This window comes from Lissotriton vulgaris, chromosome 1_1 (genome assembly GCF_964263255.1).
Source record: "Lissotriton vulgaris chromosome 1_1, aLisVul1.2, whole genome shotgun sequence".
NCBI lineage: Eukaryota > Metazoa > Chordata > Amphibia > Caudata > Salamandridae > Lissotriton > Lissotriton vulgaris.
In genome coordinates this window covers 1,350,904,296-1,350,919,616 of record NC_141685.1, presented here as the reverse complement: position 1 = coordinate 1,350,919,616, position 15,321 = coordinate 1,350,904,296, and the positions used below count along the sequence as shown (strand labels likewise).

General features: G+C 44.9%; 1 protein-coding gene across 1 annotated transcript in view; it reads left to right on the top strand.

Moving 5' to 3' along the window:
• Positions 1-12,008, top strand: part of ARHGAP9 (Rho GTPase activating protein 9) — a 580,228-nt gene extending 568,220 nt beyond the window's left edge. The window contains exon 18 of the mRNA XM_086966621.1: positions 11,055-12,008. Within this exon, the coding sequence (XP_086822747.1) occupies positions 11,055-11,244 (190 nt within the window). The 3' untranslated portion in view covers positions 11,245-12,008. The remainder of the gene's footprint in view (positions 1-11,054) is intronic.
• The last annotated feature ends 3,313 nt before the right edge of the window (positions 12,009-15,321 follow it).

Here is a 15,321-nt window from a genome sequence, read left to right as displayed (position 1 = left end):
TCCCCCAAACCCCCCTAGTAGCGGTCGGGCTCGCTCGCTGCGCTCACTCGCTATGTGCCAGATGGGGGCTGGTCTGCCAAAATTTGCCAGGGCTGCTTTCAGTTCCCAGTCAGGCCCTGTGCATATTGCTTCTCTCACCTAGGGACGCCCTCTGCCTGCATTCAGAACTTCAGATCTGTGTCATCAGGGGATGCTGGTGATGCACGGGGTGGCCTGCTCAACCCACATCTTTAGCAGAGCGAAGCCTTATATTGATGACTAATGGAGGAAAGCAAGGGCCGCTGGCCCGCCCAGGTCTCCTTGTGGGCTCTTGTGTCCCATTTTGTCGATGGACGGTAGAACGGCACATCGCTCACCTTTTCTTGGTTGTGTGCCTGCAACATTTACACGCAATCTTGTGGTCTATACGGCACATGGAAACTGCCTACCTGTGGCTCCTCTTCTGAGTGAACTTGTTCCAACTGAGAAGTGACTCGAGAAAAGTTTACTTCTGTGCCTGACACGCGGAAACAAATGTATCTGAAAGCAGGAGGCCTGAAAACAACTATCATCAGCCTACTTACCAGCTACAGATACCAGCATGCTCTTTTATCATGAACTTTATATCTTTCGAGAACTGAGCACTTGACATTTTTGACAGCCATATCACCACCATGTTGTGCACAGCTGGGCTGACGCCTTCGTCAGACATACACGTCATGCCAGGTTTCTCATCAACGGAAACAAATCAGTCTACAAATGCAGTCTGTCCCAAAAAATCCTCTTGTAGGATACCACATGGATCCACCCAGGGCTGTAAGTGGGATAAAAAAACTGGAGGGTCTCTAAAAGGGGCGTGGCTAATGTGATTAAGGGCATGGTTTAAAAACACATAAGCCAAAAATCTGTGCTTAGCATAGTGTGCCGCCCGACTTGTATTTTGCTTTTTCTGTCATTGCATCCAGCTTTATGATACAAGTGACATCAAAAATAGAACAAGCCAGGACTATTGGCTTTGTCAATGGTTGTTAGTTGCATAAGATAAATAAGCAGCAACTGTGGCTTGTATATAATGTTGAAAAAGCTTCCACTTAAAGCCCTGGTGGCACCACGACAATGTTGCTGCTCCTGAGTTTTTAAAAGAGAAGGGAAATCCAGAGAGACAATGACTCTTTAAAGGATTTCCCTTCCCCTGCTACGCTCACCTGGAATGACGTCATGCTGTAACTTCTCCACGAGTGTGAAGTGAGCAGTGTGAGCAGCGCACATGACGTACCTGCTGCCACTGCAGTCCGGAAACAAACAGACCACCTGTGACAGGGCACAAAACAGAGCCCGATAAGAGACCCTTTTCGAGGACCCCTTTAAAAACCTGCCGGTGCTCAGCACCGTCAGACCTGGCCCACTTAATGCCCTGGATCCACCGATGAAAACATTGCCTGGAAAACATGTTTCGTATTTAACATAGCGTACCAAAATCTTCCCCTATAAATATCACCCTGTAAAAATGCTCACTACCGCTACCAAACATTTCCTCCCTAAAAGGCCAGGATTAGAGTTTAGACAGTAAATTAGCCCAGGCTATAATATTAAGAGTTGATTGACTCTAGCAGATTTTGCAATTAAATATAAGACGAAATGCGTGTAGGGAGATTTTTATATACGGTTGAGTATATTTTACAGTGTATGTCTTCACATGGGATTGTTCTGTAGAGCACTAGACTGAGCACCTTCCCCTTAAAATGTGCCTTTCATGTTGTTTGCAATTCACTTTTAATCAATAGTGTTAAATTCACTATGGCATTCCAAAATGTATGCTTTGCCACACCAACATTCCCTGTACCATGTGCTTTATAGAGATCGCTAGATCCAGTAATCTGCCTCTGAGGCCCTGCATTTGGCCCGAAGTTTCGTAACCTGTGAGTGGTGTCTTTCCCGCAGAAGTAGTCTGTAGTCTGATCAAGCAGGAAGTCTGATTCAGTGCCTGTGAATGTAGGTGAGTGTGCTGTCTCAGGGCTGGCTTCCCTCCCCTGGAGTCCAGCGCAGTCCGCAGCATCTGACCTCTGTGTTACGAGTACCTTCCTGTCTGCGAGCCACCCCCACCATGTTAGATTATGAACCTGCTGCCATGGCATGTGAAGTCATCCGATGCAGCGGGCGGTGGCGATGAATAATTTCCACGCCCTGGGCCACAAAACCCCCAGTCCACCACTGGACCTGCGCACCCTCGGTATTTGCCGGAAGGCAGTCGTGAAGTCTTCCGATGCATTTTCTGGGCCCCTCGTTCTGGCTTGCCCCTTGGAGGCGGTGGGCTCAGGGCTTGAGCATAAAGGCCGTCTGCAGGACCCACCAAGGTGGTTAAACTCGCGTGCTTGAAGGTGCAGAGGCGACCACGGCCTGCACCTATGGCACATTTAGCCGGCCACACAGGGCTCCTGCCACTCTGACATTTGGTGGCGCGTTTCCTGAGCACTTGACTTAAAGGGCTCCAGTACGACTGTGCGAAGACCTGTATTGCAGGGACCACTCTTCTTTAGAAATACGATATTGCAAGTTACCTGTCCAGTGATGAATGAGGATTCAGGCATCCCTTGCTTGGGGCAAGGATTTCACAGCGATAAGAAATTGCAAAATTTGCAATATTTGCGATTTCTTAAATGCGATTGCAATATGAGAAATCGCAAAAAATTGCGAATTCTTAAATTGCGATACATGAAAAATAAATGATGCATCCCAAAAAGTGATTTTGGAATCGCAAACTGCCGAATTTTACGATTCGCACCGTTTGCGATTCCAAAATCGCTTGATGCATGTGCCCATAGTAAATGAGTTTTAGTCCCCAATTCATGTTATGTGTCAATTACAGAATGAACTCCTGCTTTTTGATATTTAATGTTTAACATTTCCTTGGTCTTTGAATAACTGTAACATTTCCACATGATTCGGGGTAGCTAGCTTTTTTTCATAGGAAATATAAAGTCGACGTTTTCATGGTTTTCGTGTGGCATTAATTCCGATGCCAAACGAATGATTTTTTCGCAGAGAAGTTGTTTGAATGATAGGAATGATATTGTGGCTGCCTGCTCTGCTCGCACTTATATCGCAGGTTTATGCAGGTAGTTGGTTTTCTTCATTCAGATCGCCAGATCACTTAGCACTGCAGGGCGGCTGCTTGCGTCACCACAGGACACTTCGGGGCATATGTACAAGCTCCTATCGCCACCACGTCACTTTTATCGACGTTGTGGTGGCAATAGGGGCTTAGCTGTACTTACAAGGCAGCGTTAAGCCACTTAACATGGCTTAACGCTGCCTTGTAACTAAAGCCCCCTTTCATGCTATGGTTAGCGTGAAAGGGGTGGGCAGTGGGTGATGCGGTGGGCGTTCCACTGCAACACCCATTAATTTTGGGGCTGCCTCCTATGTACAAGGGTGGTGTACATAGGAGATCTTATGTTAGTGAAAGGAGGAGAAATGCATTATTTCTCCTCGTTTTCGCTTTTTCCCTGTGTGTTGCCTTGTGCAGCACACATGGAAAAAGCAAAATGACATGGATTGTTTATGTACAGGAAGGTTCCTGTACATAAACAATCTTTAACCGCATGCGCGCTAGCGGTTTTCCCGCTGAACACTGCGATTTTATAAATCTCGCGTTACGTGACAAGGTCAACTCGTCACACGCACAGCGCAGGTAACGCCCATGACGAGCTGACCTTGTCACACGCATCGAAGGGGTTAAAACAAATGCGATTGTGGGGTTTTCATTTGTGCTGCATTAAGCAGCACACATGAAAGTGACAAAATGGCATTTTAGGATTGTTCATGTGCAGGAAGGGACATTTTTCTACTCATAAACAATCCTCCCCTGCACGCAGACACCCTTGCACTATGGTGCAAGGGAGGCTGCGTTTGTAGCGCCATCGCAGGGGGAAATGTAAGGCTGCACCTTATCATTGTAAATATGGTGCAGCCTTGTGTTTCAGAGGTGGCAGGCTGAAGCGGTAAGCAATGACGGCTAACTCCTCACACCACCACTTCTATTGTACATATGCCCCTTAACTGGATACGTGACATACATCCATGATGCACGACTTCCACTTTAAGAATTCGGTCAGTGGAACCAGTCATCGTTCCCAGTGTCCCAATGATCCTGCTGTGTACCCCACCCTCTAGCCCCCATCCTTGCATTGGGCTCCAAGCCATTTGTGCTATAATGGGGGTGGCGTCACAATACGTTTCCCAAGGACAGCGGCCTCCAGTCCCAACTAAGCCTCTATACACGTCAATGAGCGGGGAATAGTAGAGCCATGGTCTTGCATGAACATCAGCCACAATTTTTGTACATTTAGGAGTGGTTTTGGGCTAGTACTGGAGTCCAGGAGATGTGAAATAGAATAAATAGATTCCCTTCTGCTTTTAGAGACATGTCTGCGAGAGGTGTCTATAAGAAATGCCTCTTTCATGTTTGTATTGTTTCCCCCAAGTTTTTTGACAGATGCTGCTGGGTGTGACATATGACACAGGCAGGACATGTACTTTACCAGTCCTCATAGTAAAATCAGCAAAACTACTGTTTTTACGGTGGAAAGACTTGGTCGCCCAATTAGCAAGTACAGAGTTACATGCTCACCCCTCAGCTGTGCTAAATCCTGAATGGTGCAATCAAAGTGGGCACTCCAAGGTGCCAAATAACTCTTTACATTAAGCCCGACTTGTATCTCAAATTGAAATTAATGTAACTTGCTGCAGTGTCCAGCGTTAGCAAAGAAGTCACTTTGTTGCCTTTAAAACTCCCGTGACCTCCCGGACACATATGGAGCCTGATCCACGAGACAGCTTTTTACCCTCTTGGCGAAAGTTGCTAATGACTCCCAGGAAGAAGATCAATGCAGGATCGCAGGCCAGGGAGCTGTCACCTCCCTTCTGCTGGAAGCCAATTGGGTGTTAGCCCCAAAAGGCAGGCTTCAAAGGTAAAGCCGCCATTCAAGGACAGATGTGTAGCATAAGGGGGAGGGCTGCTCCATTGTTGAGGTAGACAGGGTGGCACAGGAGGCAGAGAGGGGAAACCAGTTGCCAAACCAATTGCCCCAGGGGCTTGTGACTCTGAGTTAGCCAGAGCCCAGGCGTGAAGTTTGTACACCAGGAGAGAGAAATTATCATCTTGGGAGTGGGCAGAATGGTGTATCTTGGAATAGCCAGATGCCACACTCCACAGGAAGTGGTCATCAGGTGGAAGGAACCTGGTAGCCCATTGGCTACCAATCGCATCCTACCCTAAAGGCACTTTCCGAGCATAAAGCGGGCACCTGTGGCACCCAGAGCTCAGATCTCGACCGACTTAAAAGGACGGCCCTGCTGCACCGAGAGATTAGCAAAGAGAGGCTGCACCGCTGAAGACTGCAACAGTTTCCCCTGCTGGCTTGTGAAGAGAGAGTCTGGGCCTGCCATGACCTGCTCCAAGAAGGAGTTTTCTCCACAGCCCAGTCAAGATACTCCAAGGGCCAGCCGACTAGCCTTCTGTTTGCAGCATTGGGAAACAACAGCTTAAAAAGGAAGAAGCCTTCTGGGGCAAGTTGGTGGCCCAAAGTCTTCAAGCTGCTACCATCACTGCGGTGCAGTACGGAGGACCAAGCCTCGACGCATAGAGATGTACCCGAGTTCGCTGAGCCTGGGAGTGCTGTCAAAGAGTTACTGGAACCCTCAAAAGGAGAGTTATTGACTCAGGAATGATTGGCCTGTGATTGTGACAGCAAGCGAGTGGCACTCCAGTGGCAACTATGCTTTGACCAGAACGGAGAGGACTTTATAGAAAGTCGACCCTGCAAACAGGACCCCTTCACCATCTTTGTGAACTGAGGAATCCCTACTGGAAACCCCTGTAGACCTTGTCGCATCCACATCATTGTTAAGAGTGTCTTCAGCATCCTTCTTCCCTTGCATCAGGATTACTCCATAAGAATCCATTGCAACAGAGATAAAGTGCCTGGAACTGTTGAATGATTGCTTCTTCTGTGAAGGTAACTATTATTGAGGACCCTGCTGGTCCCCCTGACTAGTTCCCTGCTGGGAATGATTGCCCCAAGCACTTCTAACGGACCGCATTGACACTTACGTACGTTTTCCTTGAAAATGTTTCTGTGCCCAATTCATTGACTTTGCCAAGGCTTGTTCATGATTGAGTAAAATTCCATTTATTTATTTTTGGCTATATAATCTATATCTTCTAAACCCTCCAGTGGATCTTTTGTGCAAGCTTTTCTGGTAAGTGCCACAGCTATCCAGGATTGAGCTGAGGGTTTGACAGGTGACTAGGGCCAGATGTAGGTCGGCAAATACCGGTCGGTAACGGCCGATTTCGGCCGTTACCGACCGGTATTTGCAAATGGAGATGTAGGGGCCTTCAAATATACAGAATCTGTAAAGTTACCGGTTCGGTAAATTTACCGATTCTGTAAAATACCGAATCGGTAAATATACCGAATCGGTAAATCCAGATGTAGGTGGCACTGAAAACAGTGCCACAGGCCATTACCGATTCGTTATTTTCCATGTAATTCTATTGCATGGTAAATAACGAATACCTGTGTACATGCACATCTGTGCATGTACACATGTGCCATGTGGCACATGGCACACAAGACAAAATCAGGGGTGCAACAGGGTGTCAAAGTGACACCCTGTCACCCTTGCAAAATCGAATTGACATTGATTCCTATGGGCCTGTAGGCCCATAGGAATCAATGGCAATTACCAAATCGGTAAATACCGATTCGGTAATTACCGAATCTAGAATACCGAATCTGTAAAATTCGGTATTCTAGAGTCGGTAAATCAGATTTACCTACATCTGGGCCCTAATGAGGTTGGTAAGTGCAATACATGGTGCGGCTGCTCTACCACACCTATATAATACACCACATTTACGCACAGTGGCCTATCAATGCCATGTCTTGTAAAGCTGCAATGAAAAGTCCATAACCTGAGAAGATACCGCTGAGGGTGAAGGGATTGCTGTCACTCCGACTGTTATAAGCAAAAAAAGTAACAGATTTATTGAACAGAAGATTCTGTTATTTATTTTTTCGTATGTTGAACATGCATTGATTAAAAGTTGTCTAGATCACAGGTGTTCAGCATAGATCCACAATTGCCCTTTTCATGCCATATTTTAGGGATATCTGTAAAAAAAAGTGAGGGAGTAGGAAGTTTATCAGTAGATACACTCCACTTCACAACCAATTAATTCACATCATCAAAGAGAGTGACCTCAGTATAGCCTTCATTGGTGCCTCGTACTGCCTACCACAGGAGATCCCTCTTGTGTTTTTAGAATGACTCTCGCCCACTATGGTTCTCAGTGGCACGCTTCATCATCGAGTCCTCACCCAGATATAGAGTCTGGGTGGGCTCAACCTTGATAATCAAGGGAGCTCTTTGTGTGTTATTAAATTTGGGATATACATATTAAATTGTCTAAATGTGTCATTACATTTTTAAGGTTTATTCCTCTGATGCTTTGGCAAGGTAAAACATAGGGTCCTGTTTTGATAGAGCATGCAATGCTCGCAAACATTACAACGTGAGGCCGCTTTCTGTGATGATGTGGATCTTTTCAGGATAACCACGTAAGAATCATTTAGAATTAACATGGTGTACATTGGAATCTGGCATAGATATACCACTCCTACACCTCCTAGTAGATGACAAAGTGTAGAAAGATATTTAGGTCCGGACATGTCCATATGCCTGCCTAAAGAGACGTGTTTCAACAGAACTTTCCAAAGACTGGCTTAAGGCAAGGTTCAAAGAAATGAAAGCATGTGAGAGTGAAAGATGGGATGTTTCGGCATCTGACATGAGCCATCTGCTTGGCTGGTACATGAACCTTTGTTCGGTAGAGCGTCAGCTGCACAGCCTTGGAGGACATTGTGAGTGAGGTGCAATGTATTACCTATGTCCTCTTTGGACCATCGGCCAGAGGTGGACAGTGAAGCAAGAGTGATGTGGTCTTACATAGTTTTAGACCTAAAGTGAGGTGGACTGTTTAATTACACATACCTTTTGATTCTAGCCAATAGTTTTGGCAAGGAGCTTCCTGGAGATGTACCCGTTTAAAAAATTGAATTAGTTAAATACTGGTGGGGAAAGTACTTGTGTGATGTAGAGATAAATCTTTAGAAACAGTGAAAAAAGTTGAGTTTCCAGAGCGGTATGTTTTTTAGATGGAGGAACTTCAATAGTCAGTGAAGCCTTTTCTATGAGTATTTACCACAGATGTTGGAGGTACAAAATGGCAGGCTTCTGTTGCCTACTAGGATACTGAAATTATGAAAAAGTATTCAACTGCTGATTAAGGACATAAAGAAAACTGGGAAGATATTCTCAAAATAATTCCATGAGAACCTCCTAGTACAGGGATTTGAGTCCATTTACGAAGGCCAGGCTTAATGGACCATTTGCGATTTCAAACGATAGAGTTTGTACAGTCCAAGTAATAACTTAATAACACCTTATAAGAATTATAACAAGTAAAAAGCCAATAAGAAATTAACTTTAGATTGCAAGCCGAAAACAGAGTCCTTAAAGTGAAGAAATATTCTTGGAAAATGAAGGCTTCCGAAATTGCTATTGAAGAAGGCACCTATGAGGAAGATAGTGAGCGACTGTAGCAGAAGTGACAGTATACTTCTACGGAATGCGCATAAGTGAGGGAGAATGCGTTTACTATTGTTACTTACTTGCTTGCATGTGTGATGAAAGTTCATCGTCAGAAGCAACTCTCAGGTTATGCAACAGGCTTCATGGCAATGCGGTGGATCTCATTGTGGAACGCAAGGCAGATTTGAGACGGATGGGCCCAGTGCATCCATTTTGTAGACTTTAAGCCTTCCTGTCATTTTGGATTGCTTTAACATCGGCGGGCAAACAGCCAAACAGCTGTTTTTGAAAACAAAAGGGAAGAGTACCTCCAACTGTGGATAGTGGAGGGGCCTAACCATAGACACAGGCAGTGCTTAATTTGAGCCGGTGGTTGCAGATGGGGTTCAGCGGCACACATATTTTGGGATCAGCACTTATTTGCCTCAACAGACTTTGAACCAAAGCAGGAGAGAGAATACTCAAAAGGAGGAAAATTGGAGGAAAAGAAAGACGGGCAAACAGTGAGAAAGGGAGAAAGCAGGGATGAAAAAGAACTTGCAGGTGTGTGTGTGATAACGAGACAGGGAGTGTCTGGTAATGGATTAAAGAGGCATGAGGTAGAATCAAGGCTACCTAGCCTTGGTATTTGGCCCTCTGACGTTTGATAACGCGGGACACAGGCTTCTGAACAAAGGGTACTAATTATTTTGCAAATTATTTACTGACCACATGACTTTTCTACAGAAAGCATCTTCTTAAGCTTCCCTAGAAGTGCAAAACACAAATTCTTGGTACAAACCTGTCTCTTTTAAATTCTTGTGAAATTTTTATGAGAATGAAACATATGCAGGCTCCGTGTTCCGTTAGTCGGGCGGGCAAGCTAATGAAGTGTATGTGACAGCAGCAACGGTTTCCTTCTCTAAGAGTGGGGGTGAAGGACTTTTGAGGTAGGGTGACCAGAATTTGAAAGCCAAAAACCGGGACATTTCACAAACATAGAAGAAAGACTACAATTTGACTTCAAGCGAGGAGAGCGCTCCTCAGCAGAGAATTACAGAACAGGCACTTAGAACACACATAACATGCAATGAACCTGAGCACTTGATGGAAAGGCACTGTTGTGGGTTTAACCGAGTCTTAAATAGCTTATTATTTCAGCTCTCTGAGCAGGGGTCCCCCTCGGTCCTTCCACATGGCTTCACCTGTTGGTCTGGAGTGCCTTAGCTTGGCAGATGCTTGAGCCAGTGGGAGCTGCCTGTATGGTCTTCATTGAAGAACAACGCATCCTCCAGAAGGTGTTCTGAGTGCCAGCGTAGCTGTTGGGCTTAATTGCACTCCTTGGCTCGATTTTGGGAATTTTGTTTTTGAATTTGCAAAAATGTTCCAACAAATAAACCGTTTTTGTCCGTTCGATTTTATAAAAACATTTCTGAAGTATGAGCAAAAAAAACCTTTTCAAATCAGAAGTTGTCGATAAGACTGTGATTATTTCGGTACACATTAACTAAGAGAGCCCACATTAGGGTCATTTTACCTGTACAAAATAAGAAGTTCGCCCCCAATGAGGGAAGCTAATTTTTTAATGTAAGGAGGATACCTACTCAAATTAAGGAAGCATCTCAAGGCCTAGCTTTTCCCCAGTAGACACTTCACTGATAACTATATTTGGGTATCATATATTTTGAGCTTGGTGACTTGGAACATGACAGTGGTCTAGGAAGCCTAGATAAAAACGAAATAACATTTCTGTCCAACATACTTCCATCTGTGTACCCAGGATCTGGAACAACTTCACCGTATCCATCAGGACTACCCCGGTGCCACTCCATTTTAGAAAAGAGTTAAAGAACTTAAAGAACATTATATCACAAAGCATTCAAGTAGAGAAAGTTATCTCTGCTATCACTCGTTGACTTTATGCCAGGCTTTGACCCTCTTAAGTACTCAGTTGCCTTTTTGGCTAGGTTTGTGCAATAGAAATACCACAAACATACATGCATTTTTTCATGATACAATCCTAAAAAACACAGTGAAAACGAAGCTGTCTCCCTGTGCTCATTACTTTGTTGGCCTCTTGGCTTTGGCCACCACTACATGAGAGTTGATTTCAAGTCATGTCACAAGGCTCTTTATTGACAGTCATTGAGAACTGGGAAACCTGGGAATACTGAGCTTGATGTCTGCAAGTCTGGATTGAAGCTCTTAGGGAAAGTTCAGTTAGATTAAATCACTTTACTAGGGCCTGTTGGCCAGGGGACCTACTACCTTTACGTTGTGCTTGACTTTCTAATCCAACTTTGTTGATCTGCTCTGTTTATATTGCTTCTGCTGCCTTTTTGGGACCAAGACGCGAAAGATCCTGCTTGCTTTTGATGAATCCTATCTCCCTCTAATATGTGTGTGTTTTTTTCTCCCCGTATTCTATTTCCACACAGAATATTGGAACACTCAGAAACGAACCGCATGACTACTCAGAACATTGGAATTGTCTTCGGGCCTACGCTCATGCGACAGGAGAAGGAAATCTTCTCCAACATCACTGTGAACATGGTCTATCAGAACCAGGTGGTGGAACTGCTCCTCACTGCTTTCGACAGCCTCTTTCAGGCAGCACCCGGAGAATAGACTTGGAGGGCAGAACCGAGTGCTGAAATATCTGAACATTTGGCTGTCACTCCACCCCGGCTTTAAGTTATTGTAGAGAGAAGGACTTAATGAATTTGTGTGGTGCCGCTTCTGTACATAGGGGATAGAGGGTGGGAGATGCTCTTCATTACAAGAGATGCTTCATTCAAACGTTGAAATATTTGACCGGCAAGTATTGGTGGACTAGAAGATCGTGAGAGAAATAGAGGAGAAATGTTGATCACAGCACATCTTCACACGTATGCGCTTTAAGGGCAGTATGGATGGAGACCTCGTGCCTCCTATCGGTTTCTCTCTGCTCTTTATTCATCGGGATTGCTCAGTGTATGAGCCATTGTCATGTTATCTCCAGTAAACCTCAGATTGTGATTAAAGTGCGGCCACTGTAAGTTTACCTGAGTGCTAAATGTCTCACTCCTGCACTTCAGCTTTCTGAGCAGTAGCAGCCTCCTCTGCCCTTCCAGCAGGCTTCATGTGTTGGTCTAAAAGGCCTTTGCCTGACGATGCTTGAGATGATGAGGTCTGTCAGTTTAGTGCTGCTACTGATCTTCCTTGTAAAATAATAAACCCTCCAACCAAGTATTCTCCCTAACAACATGCATTGTAGTATTATTCCTAGCCCTAGGCTGGACTTGAAAAAAACACCTTTCATTTTTTTAATTTCTAAAAAAAATGTTTTTTCCCTTACACTATTTAATTTCTTTTACATATGAGTAAAACAAAATAAAGCACTTTAATCAGCAGTTACCAGAGAAAAGGATGACTGCTTCTTTACGTTTTAGGAGTGTGCTGACTTGGAGCCATTTGCCTTCCATTTGTTATATGTAGCAGATAGTTAACTTTTAGCAAGGCAATGCTCGGTAATGAGTATTTGGAGGATGTTCTCACTGGTGAACTTATGTTACAGGTAAGTAACTTTTCCTTCTCCTGTGAGGGCTCCTCCCCAGAAATCCAACATTTAGAATAGGCTCTAAAGAGCTGTACCATCCTGAAATCGGATGGAAATTAGAGGATACCTAACTAAACAGATTTCAAAGAGACACCTGGCTCACTTGGGAACCAGACCTTGCATCTGAATCCAAACAGTATTGAGAACAGGGCGTATTAGCAGACTTCCAAGTTGGTGCTTTAAAAATAACTTCCATTACAAAACGAAGTGCTGCTGTAGCGACATTGCCCATGGTCAAAAGGGATTCATGAATGCCTGCAGAGTCTTGGAGGCATATGTATCAAGCCCTTTTCTCGTTCGCAAACAGGCCAATTCTCAGAATCGGCCCGTTTGCGAACAGGAAAAGGCCTTTTGTGATGTATCATCCCAAAAGGGCATCGCAAATTAGAGAATCGCAAAATGTGTGATTCTCTATTTTGCGATTGCATTTAAGGAATCGCAAATTGCGATTCCTTAAATGCAATGTATGAAGTACAAAAAAAGTGCAATTTGGCCTTTAGAAATCGCAAATTACCACCAACTTCAAGTTGGTGGTAATTTGCGATTTCTTTGAAAAATTCACTTTTTTGCATTTTTCAAAGTGCAATGTGGCGCACATACATGCCCTGAGAGTATGTATGTGCACCACATGTGTACACATACATATTTCAGGGGGGAAACAGGGTGTCCTTTTGACACCCTGGCACCCTTGAAATTGCATTCTCATGTTGCGATTCTCTAATTGCGAATCGCAAATTGAGAATGTCTTTCCATTCATTCCTATGGGCCTCCTAGCCCATAGGAGTGAATGGGAAGGTATTCCATAATTGTGATTCACAATTTGCTAATCGCAATTAAAGAATGCCAAGGAATCGCAAAATATTTGCAAATTTTTTATTACATCCTGTTTTGCGATTCTCAAACAGCGATGCTCTAAAAAACGCTATTTGAGAATCGCAATAATGGTATTTGATACATATGCCCCTTAGTCACATTTTGGTATGCAACTTAAGGTTATCAGCAGTCCTTCAAAATGCAAATTGTTGACTGGTTTGGTTAGTTTCCCATGTGTGCAATAGACTAGCATCTTGGAAGACTGCCTTACATTATTTGTCCATTCCAATTATTAATTCCAATGGGCCTTTCACCTCCCGAGTTTGAATAGCTGATTCAGTTACGATAGAAGGATTTTGAGAAAAAAATCCAGAACGTCCTGAAAACCTGCTCATGCGCAAATCTGAGACTACATTAGGCAATAATTAACAACCACTATGTCTCTATAAAGGTTGTAAAAGAATTGTAATTGGCATAATCTGCTAGTAAAAAACATGAAATGCAATCATGAAAGCCAGTTTCTAGGTTATGCAGGCGCGGTGCGTCCATTAGGACATGGGGGCGTAGCCCCCCCGCCGGCAGCCGCCTGCAGCTCCGACGTTTCTGAACTTAAGTAAACTGAATAGTTTACTTAAGTTCAAAGACCGACGCCGAGGGAGAACTGACAATGCATGCCAGCCAGCATGACGTCAGACCGTACGTCATGTTGACTGACATGCATTGTCAGACATGGGGGCAGCAGCACAACACAAGTGCGCATGAGTGGGGACGGAGGGCGAATTTTCGCACCGTGCCCACGCATGCGCACTTGTGTTTTAACTTGTTAGCGCATGCCCATTAGGAGCCCCTCGGTCTCCTAATGGGCGTGCTGCGGGCGAGGATTAACTGTGCCCTGGCGCTGCAGATTGGCTTAGGGGTTGCCACTCGGTGCTGCTGTTCCTGTTCCGGTTCCTGTTTGGAGATGAGGCGCCAACGTGGACCAGGAGCAGAGGCGGTCAGGTAAGTTTTCTTAATGTTATCTCCCTTGGTGCAACCCCCACCGCGACCCCCTCCCCCCACGACCCCCCCGCCACTCCCCTCGCGAGTACTGCATTGATTTGTCAGTTTGTTAAAGTGTTCATGCGTTCATCTCTTGACCTCTTCACATAGATAATGTATAGCTATAACATCATTGCTCTGGTTCCCGACCTTGAAGTTGATGCATGTCAAACAATTGTCATCAGTAGCAGAACAGAGCGAGGGTGTCTATTCTAGATTACTTCCAACTGGTAGGATAGTTCCATGGGTTAAGCCTTTGCTGCAGCAATCCCAGGTTCGAACCCTAGCAGTCCTACGTCATCCACTCTGACGTAAACATCACCATCCATTTGACGAGTCGCTTTGTGAACGGTTCTATACACATTATGAATATTATTCTCTTTAAGGGATAGATGAAACACAACGTTGTGTAACCATGGACAGACAATTACCAATTATTGGTCAAAATGGTCACTTAAATCTAAGCAACAATGATTGTTAAAAAGTGAAACATATACATGCTCCTTGTTTTTTGCTCATCACAGTTGTATGTATATTGATGGGCTAGCCAGTTTTCAGTTCAGAATGTGCGCATAGTTCATTTTGTCACGCGGCAGTGCTTTAGTAGAGTTTTGCTACTGTCGCTTCTATGGGGCATTGCATTATGTTTTCAATATGGAAACCTACTGGCTCCAGCGTTTCATGCAGACAGGCCTCACACACAGTGTGGAGTGGCATCTTGAGCAAAATGCCGAGATGTTGAGCAGACTGTGGCATCTCTAAAGGATGAGCATTGTATGGATTTGGTGATATCATACTCTGACTCGCCAGTGGTGGCTGGCGTAAACAGGCCTTCTGTTGCGTCAGGCCGCTCCCAAGCTCGCCAAGCAGCTGAAAGGAGGCTGCGTAGTTAGGGTGGCCAAACTTGACACACTGCGTCTGCACTAATGTATGCATAGGCGCCACCATTTTAAAGAGCAAGGGAGAGTGAACAAAATTGAGTCCTGGGTGAGTGATCTCTGTGTGAGTATAGGGTGAGCAGTGTGCCTGTGTGAGTCCTGGGTGAGCGATGTCTGTGTGAGTACAGGGTGAGCAGTGTGCCTGTGTGAGTCCTGGGTGAGTCCTGGGTGAGTGAAGTCTGTGTGAGCGCAGGGTCAGCAGTGTGCCTGTGTGAGTGATGTCTGTGACGGTGCAGGGTCGGTGATGTCTGTGTGAGCGCAGGGTGAGCCGTGTGCCTGTGTGAGTCCAGGGTGAGTGATCAATCAATCAATCAAAGA